Raw genomic sequence first — 19,873 nt, 5'->3', positions numbered from 1 at the left:
CCGTTGTAAAGTTTAGGTTTTAATAAAAACAATTTAAAATTGCTTCTCAGGGCCGAATAAAAAAATGCAAAAAGGGTAATAACCTTTCAACCCACAGTTTTTATCAAAGAACATAATAATAATATAGCCCTTATATTTCTTACCTAATTAATTAATTAAAGTGCAATTTGAACCGTAATCTTCCATAACAAGTTGTAACGTGATACGTAATTAAACTCAGTACAACATTACATCATACATAATTATATGTATGTAATCTTGACAGTAATTAAAATTCGTCTTAGCGTGTTTGACTGTGTTGTGGAATATTTCAGAGACAAATATATTATTTACTAACTTTAATTCTATGATTTGATATATTCCACATTTATTTATTTAGTTAAACATTTTTTACTTGTTCATTGACACATAAAAAATTATATCAATATAATGAAGAATAAGGTCTCCAACGAACTTAAAAAGAGTGGCCGTGAGTTTGTTACTAGTTTTTTTTATAAGGCTCAACCTCTTTACGAGCTAATTGTAGATTCAGTTATCGGAAAGACTATCATATTAAGTGTGAACATGAGAACTTAACCAATAAATGATTTGATTTGAATTTTGAATAGCAGCATAAAAGCTTCTTTAAACAAATCTTCGTATTGCTAATGATTATCTTTTGGTTGATAAACAAGAAAACTTAGTAGTCAGTAGCAATAAAAGCAAAATAATGTATTTGAAAAAAATATTGCAAATGACCTTTAACTACAATAACGCCATATCTTTAAACGCAATAATAATTTTAAAACATTTACATATAAAATAAAATATTTTTATCTCAACACATTACTGAAAATATTAAAACAATTTAATCGGGCGTTATAAAACGCGCCGTGTATTTACAATCGTGTGTGTATCCGAACGCAAAACAAAATGGAGGGTAGACCTTAAAACTATAATCGTAAAATAAATATTTAAAATGTGGGTATTACGAATTAATATTCAGTGAATATCATTAACGTTTGAACGATACAGTTTATGTTTGAAAAATATTTAAATTGTGTTATTTTGTGTACATTTATTTTGGTGTGAAATATAAATTTTACGGTTCATTAAGTTGTAATATGGAATAGCAATGAAGGCTTCAGTGGAGGTAAGTGATGTTTTAAATGTTTTAAATTTTGTACTTATTTGTTAATTGTGATATTTCAAAATGTGTGATTTTAATATGTTTTTCTGGTGTAGTCTGCATTAGTCTGTAAATGGTTAATCGTAGGGTATTTGAGTTGAGCATCTCCGTGCTATAAAAATATGTTAAACGTGTTGTTGTCTTAAATACAGCGGTACTTAAAGAACTTCTGTTACAATAAGTAGGTTTCTAATCTCACTTCTTTGTCAAACTGTCCTTGTAACTGTTTATTCATAAGTCGTTTTATATAAATATCTACAAAGTAAAATAGATTATTCGCGCAACTTTAGGTACTCGAATGCAATGTTAATTTTTTTACTTTAGCGGCTTAGTGATTGAATTTTGAAATATCCAGTCTCTTTACAAACAGAAAGATTTTTGCATTGTAATGTTACGAATGTACGAAATATTCATACGACAATTCCCGATCGTTCATCACTCATAACCCATAAAAAACAAAGCTGTAGATTTAAAAAATCCGGCTTCGATTGGAAAAAATCGCTTTAATCTTAATTGCTAGGGAACAATGTATGCAGTAGGCCGTGTTCCCATGAGAATGTGCCCATCCGGAACAATTCGATATCGGTTCCGTTTAGTTATTCATCATAGTGTATTGGGAACTATGTACGTAATGGAGGCTTTATTCTGACTTATGTAGAAGGGAAATTCTGAATGAATTTTGACTGATGTTCGTATTAATGTATGTCTAGGCTAAACTTTAGATTTTTCCTGAGATTTTAAGCTATAGATAATATCGGATGAACCATTTCAGACATAAATTTAAGTATAAAATACCAATTTAAATGATACTTATTAAATAGATTTCGTCAACTATAAAAACACAAATTTTATACTTTGTTTTAAAAGATAGGATCTCCAGAAACATTGTTCAATTAAATAGTAATTTAGTTTGTAATTTATGTACTAAACTAGCTGACCCGACAGACTTCGTCCTGTCAAAAAGATTTGTAAATGTTTTTTTGCCTACGTATTTAAAAAAAATCTCCTGAACAGAACCTTCACCCTGGTGATAGGACGTTGTGAATAAAAAATAATTAAATACAACATATATAAGGATTTAAAAGTAAGTAATCGCTTTATTGTTAATCATGAGAATCATAATTATTATTATTATCATTGTAGTGCTTTGTGGTATACAATGTTTTTTGTTTAATTAACTGGCGCATAGATAAACAAATCTGATGGTTTTCCAACACGGGAACAGGCAACATACAATTGACCATGTGAGAAACATGGGTTTTCTAGATTAATACCACAAACACTTAATGATTGCCCCTGGGACTTGTTTATAGTCATAGCAAAAGCAAGCCGCACTGGAAACTGTAGTCGTTTAAACTCAAATGGCACATCAGTCGGAATCATTGGGATGCGCGGTATGAGAACATCTTCTCCTTCATACTTTCCTTTGAGTATAGTTGCTTCTATCACATTGTTTAGTAATTTTTTTATCGCTAACCGTGTACCGTTGCAAAGACGCGGTTGGTTGATATTTCGCAACATTATAACCACCGATCCAACCTTTAATTGAAGATTGTGAGGTGGCAATCCTGGCAAATCCAGCGAGTTTAAAAATTCCGGTGGATAGTTGACTACATCATCTTGATTAGTAGCCGAATCAACTGATTTATATATCCTCAATTCGCCTGTAATTTGTTCTTGAATTTTGAAATTTAATTCATTTACATCTATGTTTTTTGCAGCCAGTATAGCTCGTTCGCTCAACCAATCATAGTTTCTGTAATTTTGAGAAACATCTGGAAACACCTTTTGAATAAGTTCATCTTTTGATTGAGTTAACTGACAAAAACTTTGAGGAAAGTTAATGCAGCCAGTCAACATGTCTATAGGAAATTTGCCATTACCAATGTCAATGAGTTGTTTAGAGAATATGTTTCCAGATTGGTCATTTTGCAACTCGACGCGCATATTCTTGCTTAAATGTAGTACTTTAACATGTTTCCACAAATTGGAGGACTTTAGACATGCATTGAGTTCATCAGCTGGCGTTGATCGTGGAATCACTGGCAATGTTTGACGAAAATCTCCTGCTAATAAAATCATTGCACCACCAAATCGGTTATTATTGCTCCGTAGATCTTTTAAGGTTCTGTCTAAAGCCTCCAAAGATTTTTTATGTGCCATCGTGCATTCATCCCAAACAATCAATTTACATTGCTGCAAAACCTTTGCCATTGCAGAGTTCTTCGAATCGTTGCAGGTTGGAGTTTCATTGCTTTGCATATTTAATGGCAATTTCAGTGCTGAATGGGCTGTTCGACCACCTTCAAGCAAAGTTGCTGCGATTCCCGACGAAGCGAGTGCAAGTGCAATTTTATTTTGTGAGCGAATTGTTGCTAATATTAATGAAATCAAAAAAGTTTTTCCTGTACCACCAGGTGCATCTAAGAAGTAAATCCCTCCAGTTTCATTATTTGTTACTTTCATAAGAGTTTCAAATACATACTTCTGTTGTTCATTTAACAGTGGAAGATTTGTTTGAATTAATTCTTTCAAAGCGTTGAGATCATACAGTTTTTCTCGATGCAACTCTTGGTTAAAAGCATCATGCATTGGACGATTGGGCGCGGTCAGGCCTAATTGAATTAATAGTTTGTTTGACATTATCAAGCACATGTCCTCAATTGAAATCAGTGCTTCATTGTAAATTTCTTCACTGATTTGTATATTTGGATTTCCCATTCTATTCCGTATTTGATACAAAATATCATCACACATATAATCTTTGTACTTGATCCACAAATCAATTGGGTTTGATGGGAAGCATGTAGATATGATTATAGAAAACAATGTTCGTATTTGATGAGCGTGTGATGATATTACAGCATCATTGAGAGTTTGATCCCAATGAGCGTCATTTTCAAGCAATTGCAAACGTTGACAGGCTTCTCTGTAGGATCCGCACAATTCACCATCAACAGTTCGTAACTGTTGGAATGATGTTGGGCCACGTACATTGACTAATAGCAGTCGTAAATAAAAACATTCATCATTGCTTGGATGTACTGAATAAATCCGGCCAATCGCATCGGTGGAATATACATCTGTATATCCTGGAACTGGTTTTCCTTGTTTCCGTCGTATAAATCTCCTTGATTCCAGGTATAATATTTTGGCATTTCAGAATATAGCAATGTTTGTGCGAAATCATCGTTTTGGCATGTCTCAAAAAAACTGGTTAATGTAGTAGATGGTGGCTGAGCAGCTCTTTGTACTGCGTTCTGTGCTGTAAAATACACTCTTTGTCCATTTTCTAGCTGACCCGACAGACTTCGTCCTGTCAAAAAGATTTGTAAATGTTTTTTTGCCTACGTATTTAAAAAAAATCTCCTGAACTAAAACTGGTTAATGTAGTAGATGGTGGCTGAGCAGCTCTTTGTACTGCGTTCTGTGCTGTAAAATACACTCTTTGTCCATTTTCTCTTTTTCATTTTCATGTGCTGTAATATTGCTTTGAATGTCACCACGATATACGAATTTGTTTCGTGTATTAGTTGACAAAAGCAAACTCAATAGGTTAGGTCACAGACAACTTTTTTTTTTTTAATTTGATATGACTTGAAGTCAAATCCTTTTAAGCCGTACGAATTATTTTGTATACGTAAAATTTGGATATTAAAAATAATAAAATACTGTTGGTAACGCGATTTTTGTTTGACTGATGTAATGACGTGGAAACTGATGCATTTTATCTCGCGTGCCGAAACTAATACAAAAGAAACGCGAGTTTCGGAACGCGACATTTAAACTCCTCCAACTATGTATTCTGTGCTCCAACGAACACACGCACATTGTTTTGACAGATACGATCTTTGACTTTAGGAACACACCTACATTGCTTAGACAACAGTGAGTGCATGTAATTTTGATATGAACTTTATACCATAGCAATAAAGCTCAAATTGACTACGTTTTAGTTACAAATCATTTGTATGAGAAAAAGAAAAGGGTTATTTTTAGGATTTTTCCAGCGATAATTCTAATTTTTCTCGCCGTAAAAACCATCCTTAAACTTCAACGAACATTTTAAAAAAAGATTTGGCCAAATTGGTCGAGGCGTTGTTGAGTTATGCGCTTACCAACACATTTTGCGATTCATTTTTATATTATAGATTACGTAGCAAATACTCAAGATTTCTTAGAAAACATCACTCTAACTAGACAAATAACGAGAAGTTGTCATTCGTACATCTGTAGAACATAATATAACAAGCTGTAAGTGTGTTCGATGTTATTAACAATTTGATCCCCGCCGAGACACTGGGTGACGCCGTGTCAAAACATTTGAGGCTTACTTCTTACACTGTAGTGCACAATGTGGGTACAGCAGAATAAAAATAAATAAATATAGTTGGACTACTCACACACGGTCATTTGATTCCAAACTAAGCAGAGCTTTTACTATGGTAGCCAAATGACTCATAAACATAGTTATATACTTTTAAATATATACTTATATAGATTAATTTACAACCAGACTTAGAACAAATACTCGTGCTCATCACACAAAGATTTGTCCTTGGTGGGATTCGAACCGCCTTGCTATGGTTATTGCGGTGAGGTGACCACTTTAACTACTGCGACAAATGTGTAGTTATTAAATAGACTACTTATTTTGATGGTTATAGGATTTTAATTATATTATGCAAGCTCTTCTGGCGGGAAATTCCCATATAACCCTGCACTCCACGCAGAGTGCAGGTGTATGTTTAATGCATTAACAAAAACCAGGTTTAATTCTGTAATGCAACAAACTTCTCAAGTCATTATACGTAATGTTGTGCTACCTTTTTCTCTTAGTCACTATTAAGGCTCGTTGGTTTTGTTGATTTTAGGGCACTATTATATTTTTATATTTAGGAGAAAGACAAGCTCTTACCAAATATTCGCCAAATAAAGCGAACGAGGAAAGTTTTGCCAACTTCTCCAAAAGATTGGGTGTACCATAAGTAAAAGTATTTATAAATTTTAAAAAATATGTATCATGACAATTGGTTACTACCATTTACCAAGTAAAACTCCTGGAAGAAGTATTCCGAATATCTTAAAAAAAAAAAAAATTAACTGTCCCAATGCCTAAATTCCACCAAGTCATAGAGACAAAATAAATATCATAAACAATGATCCTACTATGCACGTTACAAAAAAAAGCACTGTAACAAAAAACTTACAACAACGTCATTGAACAAACAAACTTTATTCCCTCGCCCACAGTTTCTGTCCTGCACTGTACATGTACATTCGGTAATGCGGTTCGCAGGTACACGCTTTCCCTTTTTGCTAAGCCTTCGAACAGCCTTCAGGAACTCGACAGTGTCGTGACTTTGTCAGACATTCCACCAGCTACTAGTTTCGTAATACTGTTTGTATTAGATTTGAATTTGGGGCTAGGTGTAAAGGTCGATACGAAGTGTATTTTTTATTGGGGACATTTTTTTGAGCTGAGGTGAGTCTATAAAAAGAACAATACCTATCTACGTTCAGAGACTACATAATCATACATTATGAGGAGTCAAATAAGGTTTTATCCATACCGAGCAAAGAATTTGCTTTATATAGTTTGCGCGACTGTCAACTTTGATGTCCCGGGTTTAATTCTCAAATAACGCCATTTCTCAATAGTATTTCTCGTAACATATAATATGACAAAAGGTCTACTCTCTTTATTATTGTACCACAAATATAAACGGCGATACGTGGGCGCATTTTATACCCTCCAACCTACATTTTAAACAATAACAAAAAGTTACCAAACAGACTGACCCACTAAGAATTGAAATTCTTGTTTTTTATTTAAATTTACTCTGCTTTTATTATTTTACACTACCATAAAAATAATAAATTCTTTAAATAATAGGCAATAATCAAGTTAAACCTTAAGAATGCTGACTGCGTCAAAATTTTATGTGACATTTTAAACCAGTTCAGTTCACTGTCGAACATCGTAAAGTTTTGAAATGGTCAGGAAATCTGTCGCGACTCGTAATTTTAAACAATATTTTCACTGGTCGTTTTATTGAATCTCACCTATTTTAATGCTTTAAAGGAATGTTTCTTCTATAAGAAAATGTTTAGAGAATGGCAATTGTTAAATATTTTTGAAGCCATGACCGGGTTTCATGACGTCTTTCATTTTAACTATAGGCAGATCCAAAAATAAATCATAATGAATGAAGTAAAAGTACTAACAGGAATCGTAGCGAACGATAACTTTTAGTTCTTTTATACCTCCATGAATTCTGAATGGATGTAAATATTTTTTTCTGAAAGTAAATATAAATAAAATTATCTTTAAACTATCCACAATGTATCACGCACACAAGAGTAGTAACGAAGAGACTCCGAAGATTACCTACTCATTATTTTCTCCCACCCTCATTTGCTCAGTAAAGGTTTACATCCCCTAAAAGAGTAAAACATATTGATCCATCTACCCTCTAGCCAATTCAGGTGTGAATATGTATGCTTGTATGTTTGTATGTTTGCTCACAAGCCATTTCTCCCCTATTCCCTCCTTATCGGGTCGTACAATTTGCGTTACCGCTACAATTTCCTTATCACCTATCAGTAATTAGAGGCTGCAGGGATGTGTCTGTTAATTGCCGTGACCTGAAAGCGATTGAGAACTTTGATAGTTGGGATGTAGTGTGATTGTAATGTATGATGTCGTTATGGTAAACATGATGTCGTTATAATTATTGGAAGGTGTTTCAGATCGGTTTTATTGAAGTTAATAATTAAGTTTGTACGATTTGTTGCGCAAAAGTAATAAAATCATAAAACATTTAATACTTTTTTAGTTTTGGTGATGACATTTGTACTTTATTTTGCACTAATTGTTGAATGTCAGTATACTCTAATATACTCAAGTATTACAGTTGCTAAAATTAGAATAAGATACATTTACACATTTTAGAGCTACTAAAATAATAGCCGGAGCTTATTAATTTATTTCAACTACACTGTACCGTATAATAAAAAATAAACTATGGCAAAAGCTTTTAATATTTCCACAAGTATAGTCATACACCAAAGTCACTGGTGTAGGTGAAGGTGGTGTATATTATACTTGCGATAAAACGAGTAACAGCCTATTCACAACATTAACTAAGCTACATCTTAAACCTAAAAATAAAGCGAATATTCTCCATCAGTCAATCAACGTATTTTACTTCCAGAAGCAAGATCAAAGTCAAATAATAATATCAAAATGTATGTTCTTTTCCTTAAATTATTCTCAAACTGTCTTGTACATATATTGTGAATCTCAACGCTTATTAAATTACCCTAAGAAGAGCTTCCACTTAACGTAATTTGATAAGCGCGATATATTCATTTTAACGTTGCCCGGGAATCGAGGATGGTTAATGAAATTACAAAAAATAGGTACGTTATTTTAAAAGGGAATATTTTCTTCGCTTCGTCAATGTAGGAATGGAACAGAAATGTTTAATGAAATGTCCTCTAAAGCAAGGAGATGCTCATCTCAAATCAGTGGTTACCCATTTATGCATTATCAAAGCCAATAACTTTAACATACTAATTGGTAAACGCTACAGCCTATAAACGACATTTTTTTTCATGAATAGCTGTAAATGATGTTTATGAAATCTTCATCAAATATCACAAATTATGTGGGACCAATTGCGTTGCCTATTTCAGACTACAATAATAAATAAAATAAAAATAAAAAAGCCTTTTTATTCCCAGATAGAAAAAATACATGCAGATATAAATAATTACAGTTTTGTAGGTAGAGGTAGATATTTTAGAACTGATGTTATCAGAAAAAAGTTGTAACAAAAATAAGTTAGCAAATGTTCTATTTGTACAAAATACAAACTAAATACCTCTTTATAATAAAAATACTCTTAAAAAATTCTGTGTCTATCCTAAAATTCTTAAAATAAGTAAGTGTATTAATCTGGAACCCCTCCTCGGGTGAAGGCCTCCTCCAAAGATTTCCAGTGTTCTCTATTTTGTGCTTTTTGTGGCCAATTTCAGACTACAATAGGCTATAAATTTACTAACACTATTACACTTACGGTTTCCAGGCTCGTTGCATTGTCTGCCAATTAGTCTACTGCTGTGCTGACTGTCGTCGTAGACACGAACAAAACACTCACGGCCTCACATACGAATGTCCCATCTGTCGAGGCTTTCCTTTCCTTTGTAGACCAGAACAACTTAACCAAGACTTTATCGAACATCTAGTAAAAGAACATACTCCACTACTTTGTAAAAAGTGCAACAAAATCTTCAATAACATGGACGATTTCTCCAACGTAGAAAAGTGTACGAGTATATCAGAATTAGTAGGCAAAGACGCAGAAATAGGTAGTTCACTTTTGAAAGAAGTTGATGAAAAATTCGATTCTTTGTATGATAAAATTAATAATAATGAGAGCGAGAATGTTGAAGGGATTATATCTGTTAATAAAAATAGTAAAACTGCTGTTATTACTCCAATAGTTAGAAAGAAACATTTAGTAGATTACGAATCTAGTGACAGTGAAGACGGTGATAAAGTTGGTATTGCTACTCCTCATCCAAAATTGGTGTCAAAGACCCCAAAGTTGAAAAGGCAAAGAGCCGCAACTCCTCACGCGAAGAAACTGTTGGGTTTGATGAGACAGAAGGTCGTTGAAGAGTACGAAGAAACGATAGGTGATGATAATTATGATGGGTCTCCTATCAACAAGACTACACCTTCAAGAACTGACAATATTAATATAGGTAAGTTCTTAATGTATTAAGTAAAGTATGGTACATTGCTTGCGTTCCATAAATCCAATCTAACAGCAATATTTGGTAAAAATATTACCAACAAAAATATTTGTCGATCAATGTTGGCTGTGTCAAGTCTGATTTGAGATTCTTGGAAGTAGATACTCATAACCAAAAAATAATGTTCCTAGAATTACTTATCAGTCTTTATTCGGGGTTAAAAGGTCATTAACCCTCAGTTTCACCATTTCTATATAAGTTTTGGTTAGCTTATGGCTCATCAGGTAGATATTTAACACTTGGTGGTCACCACGCCACTACCAGTGCGTTAAAGTCGTGGGTTCGATTCCCACACGTAATAATTGATTGTGCGGTCCACAAAACAATGTTTCGGGTCTGGTTGTACAATGTGTACATTGTTTGAATGTTAAAATCCCCGCGACACAAGAGAAATTCTTAGAACGGCAGTTGTCTTTAAAAAAACCGATCACTGTCAGTCACTTTTATTTGTCGAATATTTTACCCGGTACTTATCTACAAGCAGTGTCTTAAAAATACAGTTTTTCTTTCAGTATTAAACCCGCAGAAGCAAATGACAACACCTACATCCCACCTTCCTCATCTCATGAAACTTGCTCAAGCAGTGACTACAAGTACGCCCACCCATCCTGCTGGTATCGGCTGGCCTTTGTTCCCTGATCAAGGCGCTGACTCCCCCCTTTCAGAGATTGAGAACACTGAAAGTCCTGCTCAGAGCATTAATATTGAGGTATGTTGAACAAAATTATATAATTGACGTTTAGTCTACGTTGCTGATTATTGGCAGTTCATCAAACATAGTTTAAATCATTTGGCGATTGAAAATAGTATCCATGAGCTTTTTTGTTCTCTTTCCATAAGGTTCTACCCCCTTTCAGAGCTAGCAGTAGATTCAGTTCTTGTAAAAGTATTGTAAGTGTCAACATTTGTCTTAAAGAAATGAATACATTTTGTGGCGGTTTATCTATTCAATAGCGTTTAAACTCAATTAAAAAAAACGCTATCGAATAGATAAACTACCGTTAAATGTACTCAGACACCAGGCTTATGTGATTTGTTTTTTTCTAAATCGTTTAATTGGGATGTTTCGTGCCAAGGTTAATTAAGAGTTTTTTTTGTTTGATTAAAAATAAAATTAGGTTTAAGTGGCTCTACTTAGGACAATTTTTCCTTGAATGTAGATAGTTATTTTTAAACTCAATTATCTAATTACTGGTCATCTACATAACAACTGTATTATCTGTGTTTAAGATAGATAAATAAAAGTGAAGTGGTTTGATTAGATATAATTATCTTACCTGCTAACAGCTACCGTTGAGTTGATGCAGTGTTTAGACCCTGTAAATACCAATTACTACAGTCTTGATCAAGTGTAATACCAAATAACGTAAAATTTGTTCTTAGCACTTGCTTTCTGTCGTTAAAACACTCGGATTGCAGTTTGTTATTTTCACTTTTTCATGACATCGATATTTTGGATCATCTTCAGTTCCTATTTTGTTAAGTATTTACTTTTCATGTTTTGTAAAAGCACTAACTAATTTTTAGATTAACTGTTAGATAAACAATTTTCTAAACGTTATCCCACGTCAAGTGGGGTCGATACAGTATATTTTCCTTCACAAAAACATGTTGTCACAACTTTACAACCAGCCGCCTGCCTGTCATCAACTTACCTTGGCGAACTATTATTCTATTAAAAAAATATTTAAGTAATTATTATAATATTGTAAATTTTTCAGCCTTCTAAGACCGAGCACGACACAGTACCTCCTAAACTGAAGAGTATCATAACCACTGGTAGTAAGCTCCGTATCGGCAGTCAGGACAGTTCGGAGAAACACGTCACCTTCCAGGACTCTAATGAGGTTTCTATGAAGAAGAGAGTGAAGTTCGCTGATGATACTGTGTTTGAACAGACTAAGGCTAAGCGAGGTAAGGAGACTATTAACATATTTCATACGATTACATTCATACATACATATACATACATGAAATCGCGTCTTTACCGCATAGGGGTAGGTAGAGTCTAAAGAATACCTGTGATCTTCAAGGAAAAAGTAATTAACGAGAAAATAGTACGGCTAAAGATTTAAGTATTACAACATTATATTACAGTTATAAAGAGATATTTATTGCTTAATTTTGTTTTGATGAACTAAGAATTTTATAAATGTTTTTAGAAATTATTTCACCTCCAATTTGAAGACGCCTTGTTCAATGAACAGGATCAGCTAGAATCTCATGCCCGTACATTTCATTAGGGAAGGAAGACACAATCATTTAGTTACCAGACACAAATAAAGGGAACAACATACCTGATGTTTACCACCTTCACTAATTCCGTTTGGTAAATATCGAAGGTGTAGCAATATCAAAACAAAGCAAGTTTCTGCCTGTCTGATTAAATCCCTAAAGGCACATACGGGAAGCAATAAGGGTGGTCTTAATTGTAACTAGAAACCACACGAGCCTCTCAAACACACAATTATCGAACCGTAAAGGTTTCATCAAAATCCAAACCATAGTACAGTCATGAGCATAAACATGTAAGCGATGTCACATGTTCAATTATACTTTTTTGTGTGAAAATATCAATTTTGGTATCGATATTAGAAAACAATCATAAGATTATATTTAGAATTTAATATACAGTGCAAATAATACGATTTTTATCGTAAAATGTGGTGTTGAAAATGTGACAGTGTATACATAATTTTGCTTTCAACTGTACCTGAAATTGTAAACACGTAAATTTGCGTTCATTTAATATCTCCCCTAATGTTAGAAACTATTAAATATTAACCGCAACTTCGTCCGGCTCACAGCTAAATTATGAAGTTAATATCATCGTAATTTTCTCATCAACTTATATTAAAAGCATTAAATCTGAATGAGCTATTTTATTATTTAGCATTATTTAGGAAGCTTTACAAATAGCGATAAATACAGAGGAATGTTTGGGTACTTTAGTAATTTTGTTGTGTATAGATGTAAATTAGCTCGTGGCTAAACACCAACAGCCACGCGGATGGATATCTGAGGTTAAGCTACGCTTGCCGAGGTTGTTCAGTGGATGGGTGACCATATTACCGAGTTCCGGTATGATGTTATACTTGTAATTACAGTGTTTGCACATTGTAGATGATAACTATTATCACAACAAATTATCAATTAATATTTCAAGGCAATGTGAATATTTTACATATTATTATGTAGTTTTAACCGTCAAACGAAACGTTGCTGCCAAATTAGAACGAATGTAATATGTAAATTTTCATCTAAAATTAAACATTTTAATTGCATTTCGCGGACAGAATAGGGGACGACGTTTAGCGTATAATAAAATGTTCTTGTCATATCCATTACAAAGTAATGAAGGAAATTTTTGTTTAATCTAATATCTCCGGCGCAAAGCGTTCATTAATCAATTTACCGAGGGCCTTGCGACGAAAATTCCTTACAATACTATTAAAATTCCCGTAACATCTGATTTCACATACAATATAACGACATGGATTTATTTTTGGAACCTGCAAAGTATTTTTTATTTAATGTTTTACGTCTGAATCTATGTCACCGATGACTATCTTTTGGGAACTTATAACAATTATTGTGCTTTTGTTTCTTTTTTAAAGTTTAACAAACATGTTTTTTATAATTTTTTCAGTGTTCAGAAAACCAAAACGCATGCTAACACCTGGTCCACAAAAACCTAGATTTTGCTACAACCCACGTTTCCAAGCACTGATCAATCGCTTTGAAAACCAAGGCCTTATCATGGCAAGGACGCCCACAACGAGGGACAAAAACGCAATAAATCAGGACAGTACCCCTCCAGTAGGAGAACCTTCAAACATGCCCGCTCGTGCCATAAACTTTAAAGACGACAGTCCAATAATCGAATCAGAAAACACAAAAGAATCGAATGAATTATTCAAAACATGTATTGATACGCCCGAGACGACCGCTATATCAGTACTCACGACGAACATTGTGGGAGGGCTGCAGAACTGCTTGTCTTCTGTCCTAATGAACACTGAAGAAGAAACAGAAATACAGTTCAAATTTGTTATAACGAAGAAGAAAGTTTGCGTGAAGAGAATAATGGAGGAATGTGAGGTACTGGATGAGAAATCGAGTGTAATCGAAAGGAATCAGGAATCGAATAAGGAGAACATCTGGTCGAGCGTGGCGAGGGCCGTGAGAAATGTGTTTTGGGGGGAACACGACGCTAATTTCTGTGAGTACGTTTTATTGGATCCCCTTTCCTTGTACTGGCTTTAACTTGTTTATTTTCCGTGTGTTTCTGTTGCCTATAATTCTTGTCGTGTATTAATCTGTATCACTATTTATTATTATGATGTGTAGTAATAACTTCACGGTTGACAAGTCAATTGATGGAGGTCGATCACGGACCCTTTTTCGGGCAATTGTTATAAACGGATAAGCCGTGCTCCCCAATTGCCAATTCGTCCTCAATTCGTGAAAGCCATTTCAATTGTGTTTTTTGTTTGGATTAAAACCTCTTCACACGCCTAAAACAACGGTACATCAAGCTTTGGTTCATGAAACATTAGTTAAAATTCTAAAAACTAGTTTAGCTGTTTTTATTTCTATTAGGCGTATTTTCAGGTTTTATTTGACATAATAAGTATAGTTGATTAAAAATTATGACATATCAACAAAATATTAAGTGAAAATACGTATAATTGTTTATCTTTCTTTCGCGACAAAACATCAGGGAGAAAATGAAAAATTTGCTTGATGATATTATTATGTTTTAGAAAACGATAAAAACACTTTCAGCACCAAAAAGCAACACGAGTGGTATCACGGGTATTATCACGAGTATTATTAAATTAAATTTCATTGTAATCTATTACTAAATAAGCCACATCAACGACCCTCGGGCGGCTTGAACAACTTTGACAATAGGTTGACCACTAACCATACGTCAAGAAGAAGATTAAAAAAGCAATCACTAATCCAATATTTTAATTCCTTATAACCACTTTTACTAATATAATCACAAAACTCCCATAAACGCACAACCAATATTCCAATAACAATTTTCTATTACATCAACAACTTTGTTATAATTACGTAAAATTGAACGCATTAACTCGCACCGCACCGAAGGGTAAACATAGCGACCAAATATTGACAGCCTCATTATGTAATACGATCAAAACTTCTTAGCTAAACTCTTTGTTGGAAAATATACCTTATTTTGATAGTGATAGGCGTGAATTTCGTTTGTGCATGTCTTGTATACGTGGCTTTTTTAAGGGTTGAGTTTTCTGCTTATGAGGCATAGTGGGTGTGAAGTTTTTGAATTTGCTGAAAAATTTTTAAGCGTTTTATGTTATTGGTATAGTGATAAAGAAAATTATATGAATGTTAGTAGCTTTTCGGAAAATGTTTTGTTTTGATGTAATCGGATAGGAATATCGACAATTAAATTTAAAAAAACTCCTATCTTTATTTGTTCTGGAAAATTCATAGAAAACAAGTTTATGTCGGCGGCACCGATTTTGTGTTTAGCTGAAAGTCGTATGTCTTTTTCAGAGATATTATTATAAATTATCACCTTGCCAATTTTTATCTAAATGGTTTCTGCTATTTTGCTTTCAATTTATGCCAGTGCCTATGCTGAAACATATTCAAAATTTGTGTGTCTTGTTTAACCTAAAAGAATAAAACAAAACCTATCTATTATTGGATCAACTAAAACAAAAAAGTAACAATCATAATTTATTGCAAAACGTTGATAGCCGAAATCATTCCTACAGGCGCAAATGTCTTTACCATTTCATGATTTATAGTCCGTTTCAATATTCTCCAGTAGATTGCGTAAATAAGTAGATGCTGTCTCTGTCTTTTCAGAGGAAATAGAAACGTCAGCATGACATCTCTGTTCCGGATTACTTGGATCTTGAATATCCTTTAATTTTCATGAGTTTGCATTTTTTTAAAGCGATTCGAATTAAATATAGTAGGTTTATATTATTCCGTATATTTTCTGTTAGGGCCATAGCAATTAATATTACTTTCTGAGATTATTTATGACCAGAAGCTAAGCAAAATTTGAGACACGTATACCAAATTGTAAATTATACCAAAATGACTCCTTATAAATTAGCAAAAGCTTAAAATAGTATACTTAAGACCGAAATAGCCACATAACTATGTAAGTCATTAAAATAAATTGAAATAAATGATATTCTTACCAAAAATACCACTTATTATTAGCGAACGCAAAAAAAAGTACCAACTAAATACAAGTACAACACCAGGAAAGACTTAACAAAATGCCGACCGAAGCCCAATGTTCCGTAGACAAGCTACGGCGTAGCTTACACGCTACGAGTCCCTACAAATTAATTCCCCCTTAGACATGAGGAAAAAGTTAACGTTCCATAAAATTATAATTAATTACGCTAAGCTCCCTCGCCCCTTAAAAACTTTACAATTGGAACTTATGAAGGCACTTGACAAGTTTTTCGTAGCACCTTTATGACCATCTGAACGATAGCCAGAAAGTTGGTGGCTAAACTTTACGAACCTCAATACAAGTTTATGATTTTATTTAAAGACTTCTTTATTTTGGTCGACTTTATTCTTAAATTATTGTATCTTAAATAAAATAAAATTCTATGCATTTTCGTAATGTATCAAACTTAAAATAGTATGGTCAAATTGAGAACCTCCTACTTTGGAAATCGGTTCAAAACTATTATTAGAAACCATCAAAAAATCAGTATCATACATGCGAGACAACGTAAGTGAAAGAGTTCAAATAGCTTGGTCTTATGATTCCTAAACCACATAAAACTGAAATAAAACGAAAAATTCTAAGATAGTAAACAAGGAGGTAAAACGTCTAGAAGTAGTGTCACTCATTCCCATAAAATAAAGAAGTGTAACCAACTAACTCGATTCACTGTCTAAACTCTAAACGTATCCAGTATGCAAAGGCCTGCGTGAATAGAATTCAAATTGTAAATTTTGCAGCGGCCCGTAATGCCGTTTCGTGTCAAGTGTCTGACAATATTGCATTTTTCTATTCATGAGAAGGCTCGCTTCAATCATTTTCCGAGGCACCGCGTTTTTGCAAATCTTTTTTTAGGGTACTGCACAAGAAATGCGAAATATTAACCCCTGTGATCACTTTACTGTAGTCTGTTAGGACTGCAATTTTACGAAGGGTTAAAAACCAATAGAGTATTTTTCCTTGAATCGATAATTGTTATGTTTTGTAAGAAATTAGATAACTTACCATTTTTTTTATTTTGTCTTTGCCAATTTCCCACTGCTGGGTAAACGCCAGACCTCTAAGCCACTGGCTGCCTCTAAGCATTCTTGCAGAAACATGTCCAGATTAGATACTAATTTCAGTCGTAATAACCATGTCAAAGGATCGAACGGTGAAGCTAAGGTTGCCCTACATTTAATATTATATACGGAACGAATCAAATGGAACCCTTGGTACTTGAGTCCGACTCACACTTCAGCCATTTTTTTTCTTTTACAATTTATTACTTTCCAGTCTTATGCTTTTGTTGCGTGGCGTCAGAGATGTTCTTTTATTGCACAGATCTTTAAAGGGATTTTTTATTAAAACATTGTTTTAACTGCTCGTTAGTCATTGTTCACTGAATCTTATTAGTTTGTGCTATGTTAATAAGTTCTTCAAACTTTGCTGTAGCTAAACAAAGCAACGAGATAAATTTTTAATCTCGGAATATTTTGGATTATTTGCAACAAAACATTTTTATAGAACAATAAATATTTTTGCTACCACTTATATCTGAGTTTGTAATCCGCACTTCCCAAATATTGCCCTCTTTCCCAATTTTTTTTCTAAATATATTTTTCTGCTTTGACGTAAAAGACAAATAAGTTAATAATTTAAGTATGATATTGGCATTAAATTTTTTATTAAATCTTTCTGATTTAATAAAAAATTTAATGCCAATATTACAAGTATTATGAACATTAATTCCGTCTCAAAAAAAGAATAAAACAAATCAACAAGTCTATATAACTTAAAAGTACATTTGCAAATCTTTAATCTTTTTTTACATTTCCAGCATCAACCACACCTCACCGTTCATTCTCCTTCGACTCTACGTCATCGTCTTCCAAACGCAAATGCGACGAGATGTCCGACACCGAGAGTCCTTTGAACCACAAGAGACATAAGTACGAAGGAAGGATCCGTGGTAGACCACCTTTAAGGAGGAGCAAGACCTGTGTCTCCAGTCTGAGGAGTACGATGTCTGCGGAACAGAAGTCGCTGATCAATGAGCTGAGCATGAACCAGGATGAGGCTATGAATTTGAGTTTTTGAAGAAAAATAATGATTTTACGTGAAAATATTTGGGCATGTACAGTATTGTACAGCTAACGACAATTATGTTGAGCCGATGTTATAATCGTGAAAAAACTGTTGTGGCTGCTGAGTTTTAATTCCATGTAGTGGGTTCTTTTACTTCTAGCTCATGGCAATACGTATAGCTATAATATTGTCCTAATAGTCAGATTCAGATTATATTAATAGACTAGTATCTAGTAGTACTAATAAACGCATGGTTTTAAGAACTTGCTTGTCATACAAAAATGGATTTATCTCACGTGTGGCTATTCAAATTATTTTTTTGTGACGCAACATTGAAACAAATTAAATAAAGATCATGATTATCGCGACAACTTTTAATATTTTATCTTACAAGTAAAAGTAGAACTTACATGTTGTATTACAAGATATATTGATTTTGAATGCTCTATGTGAAAAAGATAAACAAATATCTACGATCAAATATGACCCAGGATTTGTCTAATTAACCTGATTCTCTACGACAGCACTACAACTTGATTCCACCTCTTCTGGTTTAAGTAGCAAATAGCTTATCAGAGCTTTATATATTTGCTATCACATTATCTAGTAGATAGGTTATCTTGCACTATACTCAAACTATGAAACTAGCCCACAACGCCTAAGTTAGTAGAATTTCAATACTTCTTACAAAACTATTTAAATGAAGCGTAAGTAAAAACGTGAAGAATTTATGCAAACTCCTTCGCCTTCTAATTGAGTCTCCAAAAATGCGGAAATATATTTCTAAAAGTTAATTTATTCGGAAGTACTTTCAATTTAATACTTTCAGTAGGACCCTTGAATTAATTTATTTTTATATTGCAGAATACTGAGCTTTTAAATTAATTTAAAGTGATTATTGTTGAATATATGGAATTTGAATTCTTTTTAGTGTTTTATTACTTTTTATTAATAAGCATGAAATAAATTTATGTGTTTTAACTTTTCAGGGTCTAAATTGTTTTTTTTTCAGATGACGACTAATTTTCAGCCAAAAGCTATATCGTATACATTTAACTGAATGGTGGTCTGAGCACGAGTATATATAATTATTATTCATATCATGAAGAGGCCCCAAGTTCGATATCCAAGTCGGACAAAGTGCTTTTGAGCTGTCCATATTTTTTCGTCGTCGTGGCCGACTTCGGCTACGGCGAACAGTTTCATTGAAACCAGTCAACTGTGCAGGACTTTGTTTATAGTGGCCAAGTATGTGCATAATACCCAGGAACTCTACTCTCATAGCTCGGTGTGACGCCTAAACCGGCACGATCAGAGAGGTCAGGTGCAAGACCGACGGCTTAGCTCTCCGAGGCCGGAGGTCTACGACCTCAAGCTTCCTAGCTCCGAGCAATCTTTGAATTTTTTTAACAGATCCCACTCACAATTACCCAAATCCTTCAAAAAACTAAATCGCTCAAACGAACAAGATAAGTCAATAACCCTTGCAGTAACACCACGGGTATAAATGACCTCGTAATATCCGCAACCCAACGCGAACGTGGTCCGAATAACAC

General features: G+C 33.6%; 2 protein-coding genes across 2 annotated transcripts in view; both read left to right on the top strand.

Annotated features, from left to right (window-relative positions):
- Positions 1–19,873, top strand: part of Dop2R (dopamine D2-like receptor) — a 280,079-nt gene that overhangs the window by 231,569 nt on the left and 28,637 nt on the right. The gene's annotated exons all lie outside the window — the stretch shown is intronic.
- fs(1)Ya (female sterile (1) Young arrest) lies at positions 974–19,243 on the top strand. The gene is made up of 6 exons (XM_076121143.1): positions 974–1,132; positions 9,262–9,943; positions 10,507–10,703; positions 11,716–11,908; positions 13,644–14,216; positions 18,070–19,243. The coding sequence occupies exons 1-6, from the start codon at positions 1,115–1,117 to the stop codon at positions 18,327–18,329; spliced, it is 1,923 nt and encodes a 640-aa protein (XP_075977258.1). The 5' UTR covers positions 974–1,114; the 3' UTR covers positions 18,330–19,243.

The sequence above is a fragment of the Anticarsia gemmatalis genome, chromosome 12 (assembly GCF_050436995.1).
Source record: "Anticarsia gemmatalis isolate Benzon Research Colony breed Stoneville strain chromosome 12, ilAntGemm2 primary, whole genome shotgun sequence".
Taxonomy (NCBI): Eukaryota; Metazoa; Arthropoda; class Insecta; order Lepidoptera; family Erebidae; genus Anticarsia; species Anticarsia gemmatalis.
The sequence above is the reverse complement of the archived record's forward strand: the minus strand, read 5'-3'. Positions and strand labels throughout refer to the sequence as shown.